Below are 20,274 nucleotides of genomic sequence, written 5' to 3'. Positions count from 1 at the left end.
TGTTTTTACTTAAATCTGTATTATATGTTTGAAATTATTATTAATATTATTATTATTATTATTTTTTTTTTTTTGTTCATTTTAAAGAAATATGTTAAGTAAAATATATAACCTAAAGTATTATAAGTATTTTAATTTTAAAAACAAACAAGTTACTTAATTCATTTAAAAAGAAATAAAAATGTAATAAAAATATTTAATGCAAATGTATAGGGGCTTATTAATTAGGAGTTTTGATTTCATGTTTCAAACAGATTTTGAATGCATCCCATCCTTCATTTTTTGTGTAAGACTGAAACAAACATAAAATAATTGCATCATTAATTTAAATTGTTGTAAGACAAAAATTTTCAATGTCATAATTTATAATATTCAACTTTAATCAATAAATGTTATTTGTTACTATTCAGCAATGGTTGGTTCTACAAATAAAATCATACATACATACCTAAAAAAAGAAAAAAAAACTATGGTACTATTATAACCATTAAATAATCATTAATAACCATTAAATAAACCATTAAAAAAATTTAATTAGGTTAAGTGTTAACATTTGATTAATTAACCAATATTAATATGTTGAATGAAATATATATATAAACATTAAAGATAAGGATTATTTTTTATATCATCAATAAAATTAAATTTTGAATCACATACTTTAAACCCCCTATTTAGTCTGTCCTTCATAATGGCAATAAACTCTCTATAGCTCAATTGACCATCACCATCTTCATCAAATATGGCAAAAACTGTTTGTACTAAATGCTTGCTTAAACTTGTTCCAGTACATATTTTGACAGCTCTATGAAATTCATCTGCAAAGTCAAATAATAAATAAATTATATATACTAGATTAAAAAGATAAATATTAATGGACAATCAAGTACTTTAAGTAAATGTTAAGCAGTTCAACTAAAATAACATGAATTGCGAAATTATCTCCATCAGAAAATGGTTGAAAATGTTGATTGTTTAAATTATAATTAGGTCTTATATATTGTGAAATATTGTAAGTTAATGCAAATTAATCTCTAGTGTCCCACTTTTAATTAATAAAATCATATAGTTAAAAGCTTTTACTACTTTGTTTATATATCCTCAAAATGATTCATAAAAATATAATTGTTTTTAATAGTAGATAAAAAGTTTTTGATTTTTCATAATACTTTGTTTTTAAAATTATCAATGTTATCAACGTTGTCAATATCAGTATTATTTTATTTTTCTATACCTTTTGATATTGGATGATCTGCAAGTGTATACATTCGCATAGCAATAGTAAAGTCTTCTAAATTATTTAGAAATTGACAAAACACTTTAAATTCATCAAATGATATGCCTGGTGGTATGCCTTTGTCCATTTTGATTCTTTCCAATAATCGATCAAGATATGTGTCGCACCTATATTGCCGATACATTTGGAAATTAAATAAAAAAAATAACTACTGATTATGAACTAACATTTGAACCACTTACAAATTTGTATCCAAATGAGTGTATCTTAATAATATTTTGGCAAAATCCATTTCACTTATGGTATCTCCTCCTTTAGCAAACTGTTGAAACTCCATTTCAAGTACTTCCGTCTGTAGATTTTCCATAAAACTAAAATAAAACAATACATTTTTATGAAATTGAAAGTTTCTTTTAATACCAATGAGTATGTTGAAATAATCTCTAAAGGTATATTAAATCTTAAGTACAATTTTAGAGACTAACGTCATAATTTGGGAGGGGGGGGGAGACTTGATCGACCAAAGTTATAAGATTAAAACCCTTAGAAATAAGGAAAATTTAATAGTAATAAAAACTCAGGTAACTTGATTTACATTTAAATCATTTACAGATAAGTATTATAGATGAACCACGAGAAAAAAAAAACAAATTAAGCTTATTAGAACGAAAAATTAAAATTGCAACTATGATTTACAACATTGTATATTTTTTTTTTTATACATAATGTGCCTAACGCAAAACGAATAATATTACTTTCTGAAGTCTTCGTATAGTAATACGTTGTCTCCTTTTTTCCCGAAAAAATGAACAATCAATGTAGTGTCGACCAAATGTTTTTTTTGTAAACCTTGTGCGTCATCCACGAAATCTTCAGCGCCTATTTTATTGGTATCAACCGTATTATCTTCCACGCCATGCTTGTCTTTCCAAGACTGACTGAAGATTTTTTCCATCTAAATAATAAACGTCGAACATCTATTGAATAACTATTTTCTTTTTGTAGTTGTGTATTTATTATTATTATTTTTTTTAAATATTTACAAGATAAATAAAAGCGCAACACGCAAACATAATGAACACTAATAGAAAAATAAAGCAAAGCATATAGATATACGTAAAAAATGTAATTAACCGACCAAATCATCAGCTGCGCGTTTAATGATACTTGATTCTTCATCTGGCAGTTGTTGAACGATCCCAATTTGTTTCGTAGGTAATTGGGATAACTGTAATATTACATTTATATAACAAAAAAAAAAAAAAACCTCTAGTTTTTTAAGTGACATAATATTTCGTATCCATAACCTTAACACAATTTCCATTATTATTTATTCTAACTTTGGATAATAGGGCAGGTAAATATGAATACGATGTACCATGTACCATCTATATATTATATAATAAATGTGAATTATTCATAAGTTACAAAACGCGGCTGTGTAGGTACTCGTTATTCCGGACGAACAGGTAAAAACCGATTAATTCATCTGGTATAATTAGTAAACCGTGCTTGAAACACACTATTTATAATTATTATTATTCAAAAATGGAGTACAGAAATCTGACGGCTAAGTTCACTGGTACAATGAACGAGACAAATCACGAACGACACAAGCATGGACAGATGTAAACCGTTTAATGCGGACATTTTAGCGAAACAACATTTAATAAATTGTTGTTTTGTTAAAATTTATAATATACAAAACAATAATTTATTTAGTGATCAGTAGTCCTAATAGAACAAAGCCTTCTTTAAAAAAAAAAATTGTTCTGGTCAGTAGATATTTTTTCAGAATTAAATACAGTACAAATCAATGCATAATTAAGAAGAATCATAATTCATAATAATCAATGACAAAATGTAATATGATTTCAAAGTTGTGTTTTATTATTATTTCCCCGCGATCGTTCTATTACCAGTTTATCCTAGTCTAGAGAAACCAAGAAGAAAATCTCTAATTCGATATCAAATTTGAAACAGAATTTGTTATTACATGTTTGGAATATTGGAACCAAAACATACGTATATATGTTACACAGAAATATAGTTATTAATGACATAGCGTTAATAACTGTAAAATACGTATTTCAGTTAGTATAAAATTACTTATATTTTAGGAAGTTTAAGAGAACGACAGTTAAGAAATGAGAAATCAAGCAATTAATTTTAAAGAATATTAGCACTTATTTTCGTATATATATATTATATTGTTCAGGATCTTAGGTTAAGGTTATACTTGATTTAAGTATTACTTGACTAATTAATAATGTAAATAATTTTTATTTCTAATTAATAAGCTATATTTAATCAGATATGTGAAAAAATGCATTTAAATCTGAATATTCGGCTACATTTTACAAAGTTCGGGGCTAAAAAGTATCTTATTCAGTGGGTTAGCGCAATTGGCATTGACTACATTTTAATGGTTGGCGTGAAATTTTTTTAATCTTCTTCTTCTGGCTAAATCTACTCTACAAGAGTTTTTGCCGCCATCACGACTTCACGCCACTTCTCTCTATGTATTATATTTCTCCAATCATTCACTCCAATCCTTTTTAAATCTTCCTCGACCACATCTATCCATCTTTTCCTCGGGCGTCCTCGTAGTTAGGTTAGCTATTTTTAATAGCTGTTGCAATATTATCTACTATTTATATCGAGTGGTTCTTATAATTTTTTAATATAGTAAAAAAATAATTTTTAAGTGAATCAACAAAATACAAAATATTATACAGTTAATAATGTTTTAATGTATATACATTTATTTGAAGTGCCAATATAAATATGTGAGATAAGGACATTATAAATTATAATTGTGCTAGTGCGTATGCTTTATAGGTATTACCTAGGTGAATATAAATAATAAAGCAAAAATAAAATTCAGGATAAAATGTACGTATTTTAAAAAAAAAAAAATAACTTAATATTTGTTTGATTACATGACTAAAAAACTTGATTTAAAGTTTTAATAAAAAATTGAAATTAAAATAACAATAATATTTTTAATGGTTTTTTTTATAATTTATAATAAGCCATAGAATCAAATGAATTAGATTTGAACTTATTTTAGTTAGAACAATTTGTAATTTGTATGTCGTGTAAATAATATTTTACTTATTTAAATATATTAACTAACATCTAATATTGTTTATTTTTTATAAATATTTATATAATATAAATTATTAAGACCAATTATTATTTAAATGGTCTTCAAAATCGTAACACGGTAAATAATGTTGATTGTTTTTTTCTACTCGGTATAATTTATATTTTTCTAAACTTCTTAATTGATTATTGATTTTACTAGTGAATTTATTAAACAACAATAACATATATAATGTCATAAGGCATCATCAAAAATGTTTTAGCTAACAGAGAATATAGAAATATAATTTTTATAGTGCAAAAGTGATAACTTACATTGTTTGATGTAACTTGTAAGTGTACTTAAATGTTATAGTTTAATTACACGTATTATATTCAACACGCAGAGGATTAGTTTTAAGCTAGTACTGTGATATAATTCTCCCTGCAAGTATAAATAATTAATTAAATAATTAATTTTTAAATCACTACACTACCCTATTATCCATGTTTAAAAACATAATAAATGAATAACTATAGACAACTCACTCACAATTTCTTTAGCCTGTTTACTAAGATCTATTCTGAAAGCTGGTTTTCCAGCAAGGAGCCGTGTTATCTGATAAAACATAAAATAAATAATAAAAGTAAGGTGATCAATAAATTAATAACGAAATTAAAAGACTCATTATTTTTTTACAAAATACATGGCGATTATTAACCGATTACGAAATTACAGAATATTTAGCCTCATTTATTTAATTGAATAATATTTTAAACAAACACTCAGTTCAAATACTATTAATTTGATAAACAAATAAATACAAAACACTTAACTTGTGTATAGTAGACAATTTTGCAATAAAAATTCAGTGAACTATTAAGAAACTAAAATGAAATAGGAATTAAAATCGAGGCATTTAACTCGTTTAAATTAGCTTCTAGGGTAAAAAATATATAATTTGAGCGAGAAAAAGGCAATACATATCATATTAAAATGATGGTAAAATTAAAATACGTATATCCCATACATGCATTATGAACGTTAGAACTCCCTTAAAAGGAAGTATTTACTTACGTTCAGAAATAAAAAAACAATTAAAAACAAATATAAATGGTGAAAACATGCAGGATGTATAACTATGTGTCAAAAATACAGTAAGACTTCGATTATTTAGTTTATGTATCAATATCAATGTATGGAGATTCTTTTTTTCAGTTAAAATATTTAAGTAATTTAATCGCTGTATTACCGTATAATAATAAATAAAATTCTTAGGTACTACATATAAAATACTATATAATAGTATAAACAATAATGTGGATACGTTATGTGCTTTAACTAATCTTACCACCAGAAATTCATTTTTGTCTACTCTATGGTTACCATCAGTATCGAACATATTAAACGCTATACGAAAGCCACTTTGGGGTTCTGAAATTCAAAACGTTTAACGCTTATGTATTGTTAACAATACTATGGTATTAAGAACATATTTTATAATATGATTTTATTTTACTTACTAGTTAACACAGACAGTAAAAATAAGTATTCAGTATATGATATGATTCCTTTATCTCTAAGTGAACGAAAAAGTTGCGATGAACCCTTTTTCAGTCCGGGTACTTTGTCTCGAATTTCTTCCAAATCTTTATCCGTCATAACATGTCTCTTAAGACGAGCTACAGACATTTAAATTAATTAAAAACTTAAATAGAATTCTTGTTAAAAAAGTGCCATCAATAATTTTATAGATTAATACAATTATACAGTGTAATTTGGTAGGAATAAATTTAATAGAACAATTAATTGCATATTTTAAAATCTAAAGAATATTTATAATGTATAAACAGCGAGTTTAGAAATTAATATTTCTCTCATAATAAAAATTAAATAACTACTCAAAACGAGTTGTGTAATAACACTAGATAAATAATAATTAATATACATTTATGTATATTTCAATAAATGTAAATACAAATTTTATAAAAAAAAAAAATATTTTTCTATATTTTATACTAGATCCTAATAAAATAGCCTAATCAGAAATCGGTATAGATTTTTTTTCCTTTTATTTTAAAGAGTTTACTGCATTATACAATTTTAGCTTGACAATTACGATTAAGGGTATAAGCTATTAAACAAGGCTAACCTTGTTATACCGCATAAACTGAATAATATGATATGGTATGGTATTAATAAAACAGTACATAATTATAATTATACCTCTAGGCTGTTCGTCGACAAATGATTCTAAAAAATCTTGTGGAGTCATATAAAGTTGACCATGATATTCGACTGATGCGAACTTAATAAAACGTTTTTCACGTGATGTTAAGTGTAAACCACTTAGATATTCATCGTCTTCTCTCTGAAATTATTATAAATAATCTAGTACAATAATGAATGAATAAATTATATTGTTGAAAATAGGACCACATTTCACACTTTTATCGATATAGATATGTATACAACGAACAAAGATAATATTTTTTAAAATCAACATATTTTACATAATTTTTAATACGTAAGTTTAAAAGATTATATTAATAACTATGAGATCAATTTAAACTTACTTTAGATAATAAATCAGAAAACTCAGTTGGTTGAGATGTTTTATGTATGAATACAAATTTTTTTTAAATTTTGATGGTTAATTTTTCTAATTCTTTAATAATATAGTTCATTAATAAAATTATAAAATCGTTTTGAGGCAAAAATATTAATACTATTATGCGTATCTACAACCTAAATTAAATACATTTTAGCATATATTTTAGAATATTGTCTGGTATATTAATTAGTTTCAATTAAAATGCATATTTATGTGTGAATACAGTTCATATTAATTATCTTCGCAAAAAGAAGCATGTCAATTGCCATTTAAAAGCCGTATCATTTTTAAATACAATCTAATAATTAATTTTTGATTTCTTTGATTAATTTTTATTATAATAACCCGGAAACATAAGGTTAGGAAATATAAGGTTATCTATTAGATATATATTTTTAGTAAGATATTAAATAATAATTACAGTATTTTAATAATACGAATACATAAAAATCAATTAATTTGAAATACCTATGGGAATTATTGATTTATTACAGGTAAAAAATGTTCAGATCAATAGATGCTCCAAAAGTTGTACGTATATAATGCTATTTTATTTAATATTATATCATGCATTTTTATAAGAATAATGTTATTTTGAATTATTTTATAAGATTTAACTATTTTTATCCCGAAGATGATAAAACATTTTACGATATTTACTTTTTTGGCAGTTGATAATAAAAAAATACAAAATTTAATAAGTTTGCATAAGACCGGTTGTTTAGTAAAACGGTAAAAAGAATAGGTAAAGTTATCTTCAACATTATATACTATATTACGCCCAAGTATTTCACCCCAAACAGCAATGTAGACTGATCCCTGCAGCTGCTAAAATAACAAACAATTATTTCGGGAAGTATTTTTAAAATTAGTCGTAAATAAACACGAAAACAAATTGATTGATTCCTTCCTTCTAATATACATAAGATTTTATTTCCCACACGTGGGTCATTCATGGCGTTTGTCATCGAATGAGTCAAACAGATGGACTACCCAACTTTCTTGGAAAAAATACCACATCTGTATTCTGAAACCTTTCAACGCTAATAATATAATACATAGTCGAAAATAAATACACGAATAATAAAAAAGAGTCGACAGTTAAGAACTTCTTGATAAGAATAATATTAAGGATACATAAATTACCAAAAGACCATTTAAATTAAATACTTTTACCCTTTTATATAAAAAAATGTAGCTCGGCGATTGATTGAACAATCAATCATGGTGCTTAAACGTACGTGATGTTTAGTTTCACACGACTATGATCTTGGAAAGAAATCTAATGGACTGTTAAAATAAAAGCTATCGTGGAGACATCAGACTATTAAAGACAACAACAAGGGGATGTTTTCATTGTTCAAAAACTTGAGCCATATTAGAAATTCAAAATGGTGAATGTAGCAAAGAGTAATTTAACTAATCATTGAATATTTACGATCTCACAAATTAAAAGATAGTATCCAAAACAATATGTACTTTGTTATTTATATATGTATATTGTACAGATGTATTTTAATGTAGGTACCTGTTCAAAAAGACGTAATAAATAATAGTTATTATACATATACAATGAGGTGAACAGCAAAATGATCGGCGCAGCTTAGATAATTACAGAGATAATTAAATGCATTGTTGAAAGATGTTAAGATACATTTTGCGTTGTTCAAGAATTCCCATAAATGTTTTTTTTTTTACAATAAAATGTGTAATTAAATAATTATATGCAAATAATTTGAAGAAAATATAGGAAATGGACTTATACTTTTATTTATTTTTATAGTGGCTGATTTTTCCTCTTAAACGCCAAATATACAGACATTAAATTTATTTATATAGATAAAATAATTTAAAAATTTCATGAAGCATTTCTACAATTTGGATACGCACCGATGAATATATGTAATTCCATACTATAAATAAAATATATAAATTTTGCACAGCTGTACATATACTTATGAAGTTTTGAATTATAATAAATATGTTAACATTTTTATTAATTTAGTTTTGGGAAATGAGGAATAAAGATTAAGGATACTAAACTTTAAAAAATATAAATAAGGGTAGTACCGTTTAAATGTGATTATAATAAAATTTAATTTGCTCGAACATTTAAAAATAAATTGATTATTAATAATTTTAATTATTTAAATTAACTATTAAGTAGGATATAACATTTAAAAATACTTTTGATAAAGGATATTTATTTCACGATAAATATAAATAACCAGACAACTAAGAATTTAAAAACAACGTAAAGTAAAATTATTATTGAATTCAAATTCATAATCATTATATTATTTAATAAAATTAAATATACAAACATTAGCGTATATATATATATAACTTTTGTATGGGGGGGAGGATCAGTTGTAAACAAATCATTATGGAAGGAAAATTCCTAAACCTAAGTACCTGCACATTTAAATAATAAATAATAAAATGTAAATATATATATATATTGAATGAATCAAAATAATAATTTACAATCAGTTCCGGGTTAAAGGGGGGGGGGGGGAGAAAAAGAGGGCAGATGCCCCGGGCGGTAAAATTTTTGACGGCGCCAACAAGTTTTGAAATTTCCTAATGTATATACTAGTTTTTAGGAAAAATTATTAATTTATTATTGAAAAATATTAATAACAATTATATAATATTATAATATAATATATATATATATACTATAACTATAATAGTTATTTTATATTATATTAAATCACTGAGTTATTTCGTCTGTGGGCGTTTAGCATATTAAGGGTAAAACCATATTATTATTATTTTGCGCTCGGACCTATGCATTTTTATTTTCGTTACACTGACACAAAATTGTGTTTATTGTATTTCTCAATAATTATAATTATAATTAATAGTTATAATAATTATAAATTATTTAAAACCATCAGATTATTAAATTTGATATTAATAGTTTCAAATAATTTATTTACACACTAGGTACCAAGCAATTGTTTTTGTTATCTCTCTCTCTCTCGTCTCGTGTTCATAATTGTCGTCGTTGTTGAGTTTGATTCATGAATCACGATTGACTGGAAAACAAACGTGCCTAATATTTTATTTTTAATCAATATGAGTGGAAAGTGTATACAAATGTATATATTGAAATAAATTAGTTGTTTGGATTTTTTTTTTAAATGTGGAAGTAATCGACGATTATATTTTACGAGAAAAATCAAAGGTATTAGTAAATATTTATTGTGTTTATAACCGGAACTTGAGAATGAGATTATACAATTTAAAACAATAATAAGTTTTTTTCGGAAGTATTTTTCAGAAGATGAAAAATTATCCATGCACAGTTTCCTTCAATTATTATCAGTATCAAAGTTAAACAATTAATTTCCTACTGTTAAAACTTTTTATATTTATATCATGTTCAAATTCTAGCGTAGAGAGATCCTTCTCAGTTTTAAAAAGAGTTAAGAGCTACTAGAAAACATAATTATCTAATGAAAATATGTAATAGTTGTCTCTAATATCTATTATAAATATTTTCCTAAAAAGTATAGGTTGGAATAATATTATTAAAGAATTTGCTGCACAGAAACCTAAAAAATAGTTGTAAATGTTTTATATTGAATACATTTGTATTAAAATGTTTATATTTAGTACCTACTAAGGTCTATAAATATGATTTAATTAAATAATCTTAACTATGTTGTTACTTGTTGTATATATATATATATTTACATGAACTATACATATATATTTTTGTTTGTGGGGGGGTTGAAGGGCGGAATTTTAAAATCTGCCCCCATGTGGCAAATTTGTTAATCCGGCACTGTTTACAATAAATCCTTGCAATATTTTTTTGTTTCCTTATAATTTCCTTACATTAAGAACACTATTTTATACAATTTTAAAAAGGCCTATGGGAAGGATCTGACCCCCACATCTCCTCTTGTATACGCCCCTGTATACAAGTATATGAATACAACATATAGACTTGTAATCCAATTTTAGCATGTATCAGACAATACATTTTATTATGAAATAAAACTAAGATAAACGATCTTCAATAAATAACTCGTTTCTTTATTTACGTGTTAGGGTATAATATTTGTATAAAATATATTATCTTACAATATTTATGTAAGTAGGCCTAAACATTGTACAAGTAACAAGGGGATAGACTGGTAGAGTTAAGATAAAATCAATGTTATAAATGGCTGGTCTGAGTAGACACAACAAGGTATTTTTATGGCTGTTTTACATTGTTTTTTATTGGTTAATCAAAAAATGTGTTTTACTTGTGGCATACTGATTTTGTTGTATCATTGATATCATCTTTAATTACATGTAAATACATATTGAACGAGTTATACCTAATGGAAAAATGATTAAATATTGCAAATATTTATGAATAGAATAAATCAATGTTTATTGTTCAGTAAATATTTTAAATACTAGTATTTTTTAACAATATTTATTGAAGTGTTAATACAAAAATAATTAAAAATTGCATTTTTTTTTTGTTTAATAATTCTTCAACGACGTGTTATATCTGTGATGTACACGATTTCGAACAGAAGGATTTCTTCAATAATCACAATCATTATACATTTTTTATAGGAAATCTTGTCTAGTTGGTATTTTGAAAGGGTAATTTTACGAATTTTCCAATAGTTTTCTTAATAATTGAAAATAACTGACGAAAAGTTATAAAATACAAGAGTTTGTGGCATACTGGTTTTTGACAAAATAAAATTTTGTTTTCATCGTAACTCAAAAAATAAGTCGTAGAGATATGAAATTTTTACTGAAAGCATATAACACTTAACACCTAACATCTTAAAGTCTATGGGTATAATTTTTAAAAAAAAAATTGTTGAGCTATTTATAAGAAATTTAAATGTTCATGTTTTCTTAGCTTTTTTTTCAAAAAGTTTTAAAAATGTAATATAAAGTTTAGTTACATTATAATTGATATAAAAAATTATGGTTCATATAAAAAAAAAAAAAAAACAGGATAGTTTAAATAGTAAATACATTTTGGTAAAACGATAAAAATCACAAAAACTCTCTTCATTTTTATAATCGAAAATGTATACAATTTTCATACTTAAGACTAGATACCATACTTGTGTACGAAAATTGTAGACAAGAAATGACAGGGAAGGCGGAAAATTGATTTATAAGCGTTACAAAATAATATTTTTACGAAATTGGATATTTCAAACACTTTTTATTAAACGAAATTTGCGGAGAAATTAGTTAACATTTCATAGCTTAAAATTATTTTAACAAAGTGCCGTTTTTAGGTATTTAAAATGTTCGATGTATTTTCTTTTGTAGCGAAAATTAAAATATTAAAAGTTCAACCTATCTTCATTACCTATTTAGAAATTTGGTTTTGCTACTATATCAACTATCTATAGAAGTATAAACTGATCAATCTGACTATTTTTCCTCAGAATTATTTTTTTGAAATAAATTGTACAATGGTTTTTTGTTTAATAGATCAATATAACAATATAAATCACCCATCATTGTATCTCAACTAGAAATCACACCTTTTTTTTTTTTATTAAAATTAATATTATAGAATTTTTATAATAGAAAAAATAAATCAGTTTATTTATAATCTATATATACAAGTTATTAAACAAGTAATTATAAAATATAGACAAATGTAAAGAATTAGAAACAGGAAGAGGAAGTTTTCAATAGGTGGCACCCCATAAAATATTAAATTAAAGAACAGTAATAATAATGGCAACATTTATAGGTAGGTAGTGATTATTACTTAATAACTAGTTTTTCATTATTCATTACTAGTGTTCTTAAAGCATATTATTTACTCAATCAATTTGAGATAAATAAAAAAAAAAAATCAAGTTAAAAAAAAACACAATATTAAAACAAATTAATAAAAAGTTTTATATTTGAGTTTTAGGTGAAAAATTGGAATAGATCATATTTATAAAATATTTTGGTACATAATTTTATTATAATTTTGAATTTATGGATAAAAAGTAATGTATAGTTAAGATGTCGAAACTATAGTAAGCAATAGATATATTCATATAAAATATTTATACTATTTTGAAATAATTAGAATTTTAATATATACCATTATGGCCAAAAGATATGTGTCCCTACAAATGTATATTTATTATCAATACAATCAATACTACAAATGAAGGTTGTACCCAAGGGGGGGGGGAGGTTTGGGCCCAAACCCCTTCCATTGAAATTTCTACATACTCAACAATTTAATAGTAAATAGTATAATAATAGTATATTGTATATTTTAATTTCCAATTATCTTCAATAAACAAAGCTTATAGATTATATAATATACCTATCATGTACAAACCATACTATAATATATTAACAGTAATTTGTTAGTATTGAGTTAAACCATAATTATAATTAGGGAACAGATAAAATAAAAATTGTTGCCCCCCCCCCCAATAAAAAATTCCTGGATATGCTCCTGCTACAAATATAATAAAAATTAAATTAAACAATGTGTTATAAGTTAGTAAATGTTATTAAAATGGATATTGATTATTATTGATTGTTTCACATAAAAAATAATATGAAGTATTAAAATCTATACATTTGAAAAACTTAAAAAATGGGTTTATTTCCTTTATCACGTCACATGTAAGGCCATACCTTGAGCTAAGTTATTGAGCAAGTCTTTGAGTAAATATAAAGTAAGTATATTCAAGTCGTGATAACTACATTTTAATACTTAACATAATCTATTTTCTCCCTATATAACATCAATTAATGGTAACTTAATTTAAATGTTTAGATGGAAAGTACAAAATTGTAAGCAGATATTGGTTTATATAGGAAAACAAATTGTTATACTAAATTTGTTTTAGTAAAGTAGTTTTTTTCAGATTCATTAGTAGTTATTCATGTAAGCAGAGTAAGTTTCATGGGACACTTGATACCAAACTAATAGGTAAATCTCGTTGAATGAAGGTACAAAATTGACAACTTCATATGACTTGATTTGAATTGACTTACCCTTTTCTTAGAGTATGTATAGGCTTTAAAGTTTGATGTTAATCCATATACAATAAAACTTAAGATTCCTGCCCCTGTAATTCCAGCTATCCTTGAATATTGTCGAAGGAGATGAGAATCCGTAGAAAATCGACGACCAACTGGAATATTATTGATCTTACGTAGCCTGGTTAACTGTATGCTATATCTTAACACTTTTGAAAAATTCATGGTTTTATTGTGTTTATAATCTATAAACAATTAAATTTAAATCAAAATATTTGACTCTTAAATTAACATTTTAACATTGTTTTAATTTATAAATTTAGCTAGACAAAATTTGTCAATCACTTATCTTGAATAGTTTATTGTTGAACGGGTGATAAGCATGGACGTATGATTTCAATTTTTTCTTTCTATTATCAAGAACTAGATGGCGACAGTAAAACGTTGGTTTAAATTTTGTGTATATATATACCTAATGATAAATATAATTAATACACTTGAGTCTAAAGTTGTGTCTTGTCGATACTTAATATTATGCATTGGTATGGTCGGCGATAATGTGGAGCAGATAGGGCAAGAGCCCCGGGGCCTGTACTTCCGAGAGGGTTCTTTATCTCAGCTTTTTATACAAGATTATTTTATAATCTTATTTGCCATAGTATAAGATGCAAATCTGAATATTTCTACTGTAATAAAGTATGTACAAATATGTACAAGTAGGATGTATGTCTTGGGCCAAACAAGTTTAAGTAAATAGGGAAAACAGTAAAGGCCTGATCCTAACCGATCAGCCCCGGGGCCTCAAAAGTTCTCACTGGCGCTGTGTGTAGGTATCATATCATATTGTACGAGTAATTATTAATGAATGTGTAAGATGTTATAAATAATATTTAATGATTTTTCGAATAAAATATTTTTTTTCTTTTTAAATTTAAGCAAATTAATTTTAGTTTTTTTTTGGTTCATGTAGACTGGTTAATAGTGGTTTAAATCAGAAAATCGATTGGTCGAATTGTATTTACAATTCCACCAATTTTTTGCGATTTTAAGATTTTACCTTAAGATATTCAAATAAACACAACACGATTGCGCACAAATAAATTATATATTTAATAAATATACATAAATATAAAATATGTGTGAAATCGTGTTATGTTTGCTCGAGTATAAAAAGATTAGGTTAACCTTAAGGCTAACCTAAAGGTAAAAGGTGCACAATCGTGTTGTGTTTGTTCAATTATTAAAAAGATAAAAAGTGCGCAATTGTATTGGACCGATAGAATTGATGAAACATGTAGGTGCAATAAGTACATCAAATTTCATGACACCTATAAATATCAATGAAAGCCGAAAAATATACATACATTATCAATGATTCCCTAAGCGGTAGGTACCGGACCATAGGTCACCAATACCATAAAATAGAAGGTTAGACTTAAGCCGGGTTCACACTACACCATGCCATGTCGTGTCTTCTAAAATAATTATCTCTGATTCGCTGAACCATATTGTTACATCAAGGTATATCGTATAATAAATCACAAGTTACCTCACTAACTATAAGATACCGCGAAGTTGATTTTATCCAACTTTTGAACGTGTGGTTACTGATTTTAATAGTAATAATTTAATATTCTATGATAGCATTATTCATAACAACAAAGGGTTCGGAAGGTGTTGTATTTGCATGATTTTATTGGGCTATTTAATTTATTGCTAAGTAACCTTAAAATTATTTTCATGACACTATGAAAAACCTAATGGGAATATTTTGAAAGAAAATTTCAAATTTCAAGCTATTTATTTTGTTTTATTTTATCATATATATTTATACCTAGAAATTATGTTTAGTTTAATACAGTGGCGTTATCAGGAATTTTCAATAGGGGGGGCTCTGAAAATTTATTAGAATACAAAAGTGGGGGGCTCTGCCCCACACCCCTCATAGTCATAATAATTACAAATTTTGTACTGTTTTAAAATACCACATTATCACATATTTTCACCAAATTTTTAAATTGATAGCGCTGTCGTGTCATAGAACATGTTCTATGGTCGTACTCCAATTCAACTTCATAACCGTGATACTGGTAACTAATGACGTATAAACCACTAAATTATAATCAATAAAATCAATAATCAATTATTATTAAACTATTGGAATAATTTTAAAAAAATACGGCCAATAGGGGGGTTCAAACCCCATGAACCCCCCGTGAGTACGCCACTGGCTTAGTATAACATACTAACAACATTTGTATTGTTACGTACGAGTATATTTAATGAAATATCTTTATTTTGAACATTTTTGCGTTAAAAAAAAATTAATTGTATATTTTTGAAACGTATTTGTATTTTTTTAAGCGCATAAGTGCATGCATATTTAGTACTTTTTAAGTGCATTAAGTTCCGAGTCCTAATAACAATATAATAAATACTGTCTATTATATAATTTAATATTCATCAGTTATTATTTATTGAAATTTATGAAAATATTTTATATCTAATAAAAAAACTGCGAAAATATGTAACCAACATTTTATAGCATCACCATAAGATATATATTGGTATCACACATTTTCAAAGCACACGGTCTGGTAAAATACACGTCACGGTGAAGTGTGAACCCGGCTTTACACTTTTTTTCGGACATTCCTGAAAATACCTACGTTATGGTATGTGGTTACTATACGGTAGTAGACTGTTCAGTTTTCCAACTACAGCCATCACTGCTGTTAACCGTGGTAAATACTATAAGTAGGTATACAACAAACATGTAAAAATAAATATTTTTTCATAATCAGTCAAAATTGTATTAACTTCGTGTAAACCTGATGATGAATTTTTAATTCGAAACTAGTCGTACGTTACAAATATAATAATATTTCAGGGTAAGACAATATTTAATTTACGAGTATTAACCATTTATTATATTATTTTTTAATTTTTAATTAATTATTTATTATTTTATTAATAAACATGTTATAGTGAACCTACCTAAACACTTTTCTTTAATTTTTTACTATCGAAAAATACTTTTATTCTTATATTTTATATTCTTTATACTTTTATTCTACTTTGTTCGTTTTTTAAATCTAAGTGTTTGTGAAATCAATTCAAATTGTTTAATCTAATAGTATAATTTTTTTGTTTTTAACTTATAATATTTATTTTTTCGCTATTTTTTCACTACATTTAGTAATTTAGTTAGTAAGTTTTAAAATAATAAATAATTTTACAAGTGACTGAGTTGAACCTGGTAATCAATGAGGCTTGACTATGCCTTCACACGTACCAATATCTTGTTGGTAAATATGTTTACATAAAAAAATATTTATCAATATTGCAAGGATAAACTGTTGAGTTAAATACTCTTTGCTGATTACTCTTTAATTTTTACTTTTTAATTATTTCTCATGTTATATCAGTAAATTATTTTCAAGCTCCCTAACAATGATAAAGCCTTAGCTCACGATTACATGAATTTACCCTTATTTTTCAAAATATGTCATATATATTGTCAACAACTTACAAACAAAACAAACAACTAACAGTTGTGTGCATCGTATAATTAATTAATTATTTTTCTGTTTCAATAAATTCATACTTAATAATTGTATATTTATTTGTTTTACATGTATATTTTATATATTTAACAATGATATCCTTTATATACCTATTTGTACACAGTGAGTCAGTTAAATAAGGTAAGGGGTTCGATAAGGGCTAAGAGTTCTAATTATTTAAATAAGGACTTCCAAATAACAGAAAGTGCATCTGATAAATCATCTCATATATTACAACCACACATCTGCCAGTGGCGTATACAGAAAATATTTTCGGGAGGGGCTACTATGGACAGAGTTAAATTACCACTGTTATCTAAGAATTACTAACAAGACACAGTAGATACTTATCTACATTTCACTTACAGAACGTCCCAAAACGATTTGATGTTGGACGCAAATTCTAAATAAACATAAAGTACCATTTAAATATAACAAACGTTTAAAATAATTTTAAGTTTTTTAAAATATTTCGAGGAGGGCTGTAGCCCACTAGCCCCCCCCCCATCCTATATACGCCACTGACATCTGCAATTGATTTGAATATTAAATATGAGTTTATTTGGGTGTCCGTGAGGAGACTAGTTTAATTTTTAATTTTTTTAATATTAAACTATTTCAGAATGTTAATAAATATTTCACTTTGTTTCATTTGATAAAATGTATTTTTAGTCTTATACGATTCTATTTATGTTCAATATTTTTTTCTAAAGGATTGTAGAATAATTAACTCGGTTAGCTGTTTGAGCCTGTTATGAACAACTTATGTGAGCTGTTAGAAATTGGCTATTGATATTATGATATTATTCGTATGGACGCAAAACTTACAATTTTTTTGAATTCATAAATAATTATAATTTTTTTATAAAGTATTCCTTATTCGAAGATTTATAATTAATTTCCAATTAATAATTACATTTTATTAGTAATATTAAGTAAAAATATTTACGTTTTAATGTAGTGTAATGGTATTACAATGTATGTTTTTACAGTTATAATTTGTAAATATTAATTTAAACCATGTAAACACGACCTTAGGTATCTTCAGATTTGACATCAGGCCAATTCTGAACAGGAGCTCCTTGAATTTGGCGTTTTCATCGTCTTCCTTTTGTGAAAAAACGATAATTTGCAAGAACTGTGTCATTTTTGAAGGAGAACATAGTCGCTTTTGGAAGTAATTTTCAATGAAATAGACACATTTACCATTTTTTAGGTGTACACTGAGGTTTGTGATGGTGAGGTTTCTTTCCGTTTTTTCGGTGTTATTATAGTAACAGAAAAACGACGACTGTCGGTTCGAGCTTTAATCAGGTGTAATTATGCTTCCATTTCATTATCTCTGTGAGGAAATGTAACCTATACCATTCTCCGACGTTTAATTTATCTCTTATCCAAATATCTTCTAAATCGAATAAGTAGTTTCGGAGTCCATCGGACACAAACACGTCATTTTTATTTTTAAAATACAACCTTTTAATGTTTAGCAGTAGGTTATTTGTGCCCCGAAAATATTTTAGCTCTAGGTGAGTTGTGGTCCAACTAATTATCGTTACTTATGTACCTATATATATATATATATATATCTGTATACATAAAATGCCTAAGTAAATGTGTAAAAACAAAAAAAAATGTATAAAAAAAAGCGTTCATTAAAGAATAGATGGCAAAGTTCATGCTAAAAGAAATAAAGAATATTGATTTAGTTAAATCATTGAATTTTTAGTTCTAAAACAATAATTTATATTAAAGAAAAACGATTAAACAATAGTATTTATACAAATAACGCAAATACCTTTTTAACATTATTTATTACATTTGAAAACCGACAAAACAATATTATTCAGAAGAAAATTTGAAATGTGAAATATTATATTATTATTGTTCATTTAATTTGAATATTTATTGAATACTTGGAAAATATGTAATATTAATAATTAGTTTAGTAAATAACCTTAATATTACTTTTATATATTGTATTGTATATATTGTATATGTATTGTGATGTGTATAAAAATGCTGTAGATTGATTGTAAATCGTTAATGTCACCGTTCAAAAAGGAGTAGAGCTCATGGAGAATTTCAATAATAAGTTCACAAATAATGAAAACCAAAGACAATTTTTAATTCAAGTAAGTTACAAAAAGCTTTATATATCTACATGTAATTTTTTGTATGTTATTAATTGCTTTATATGCATTTATTTATTTATTATTCAAAAATACAGAAAAACCTATAAAAAATGTACGAAAAAGCTCTAAGTGTACCATTCAAGGATTAAAGTACTTATAAATAGAACTTTTATTATTGAAATAAACAAATAAAAACATATTAACAACAATAAAAATAATAATACATTGTTGTGTGGCCGTAATACATACGTACTTCTAATAAACCCGTACCTCAATTCGTACCTAACGAATTAATGGTCATATAACTTATTTAGTTATAATACCTAATTTAATTTCAGTAAAAAGTGCAATGTAGTGCTTACGTGCATAAAAGTGACCTTGGTACTAAACTTGAATTTTAGCAATGTGGCAATAAAAATTTCACTATTGATGTAATGTGTACAACAGTTAATACTTAATGATAAATATTAAAATTCGTGACTGTCCCATATATACAAGTACCTTGCTCATGAAAATGCGGTAAAATTATGGTTATTCACTTTAATGAATAAGATAGCCAATTTTTCAAGTTGAGATAATTTTAAGTAATTAGATTACTGTTATTATTGTAGGGGATACCAAAAGACTCAAATAAATATGTGATATCATAA

At 25.5% G+C, this 20,274-nt stretch overlaps 1 protein-coding gene across 2 annotated transcripts; it reads right to left on the bottom strand.

Moving 5' to 3' along the window:
* Positions 1-139: 139 nt before the first annotated feature.
* LOC112682834 (calcium uptake protein 3, mitochondrial) lies at positions 140-14,231 on the bottom strand. 2 transcript variants are annotated; one of them, XM_025553584.1, is made up of 11 exons: positions 13,942-14,231; positions 6,552-6,696; positions 5,849-6,007; positions 5,677-5,759; positions 4,878-4,943; positions 2,376-2,465; positions 1,993-2,192; positions 1,480-1,608; positions 1,235-1,404; positions 661-818; positions 140-292 (listed from the first exon to the last, which is right to left on the bottom strand). In XM_025553584.1, exons 1-11 carry the CDS (start codon positions 14,149-14,151, stop codon positions 221-223), a joined length of 1,482 nt encoding a protein of 493 aa, XP_025409369.1. In that variant the 5' UTR covers positions 14,152-14,231; the 3' UTR covers positions 140-220. The 2 variants fall into 2 exon arrangements, with proteins under 2 accessions (XP_025409369.1, XP_025409370.1); XM_025553585.1 differs by lacking the exons at positions 2,376-2,465; positions 4,878-4,943.
* Between the last annotated feature and the right edge of the window lie 6,043 nt (positions 14,232-20,274).

Source organism: Sipha flava, unplaced genomic scaffold (genome assembly GCF_003268045.1).
Source record: "Sipha flava isolate LNK unplaced genomic scaffold, YSA_version1 212_pilon_pilon, whole genome shotgun sequence".
NCBI classification, from domain to species: domain Eukaryota; kingdom Metazoa; phylum Arthropoda; class Insecta; order Hemiptera; family Aphididae; genus Sipha; species Sipha flava.
The sequence above is the reverse complement of the archived record's forward strand: the minus strand, read 5'-3'. Positions and strand labels throughout refer to the sequence as shown.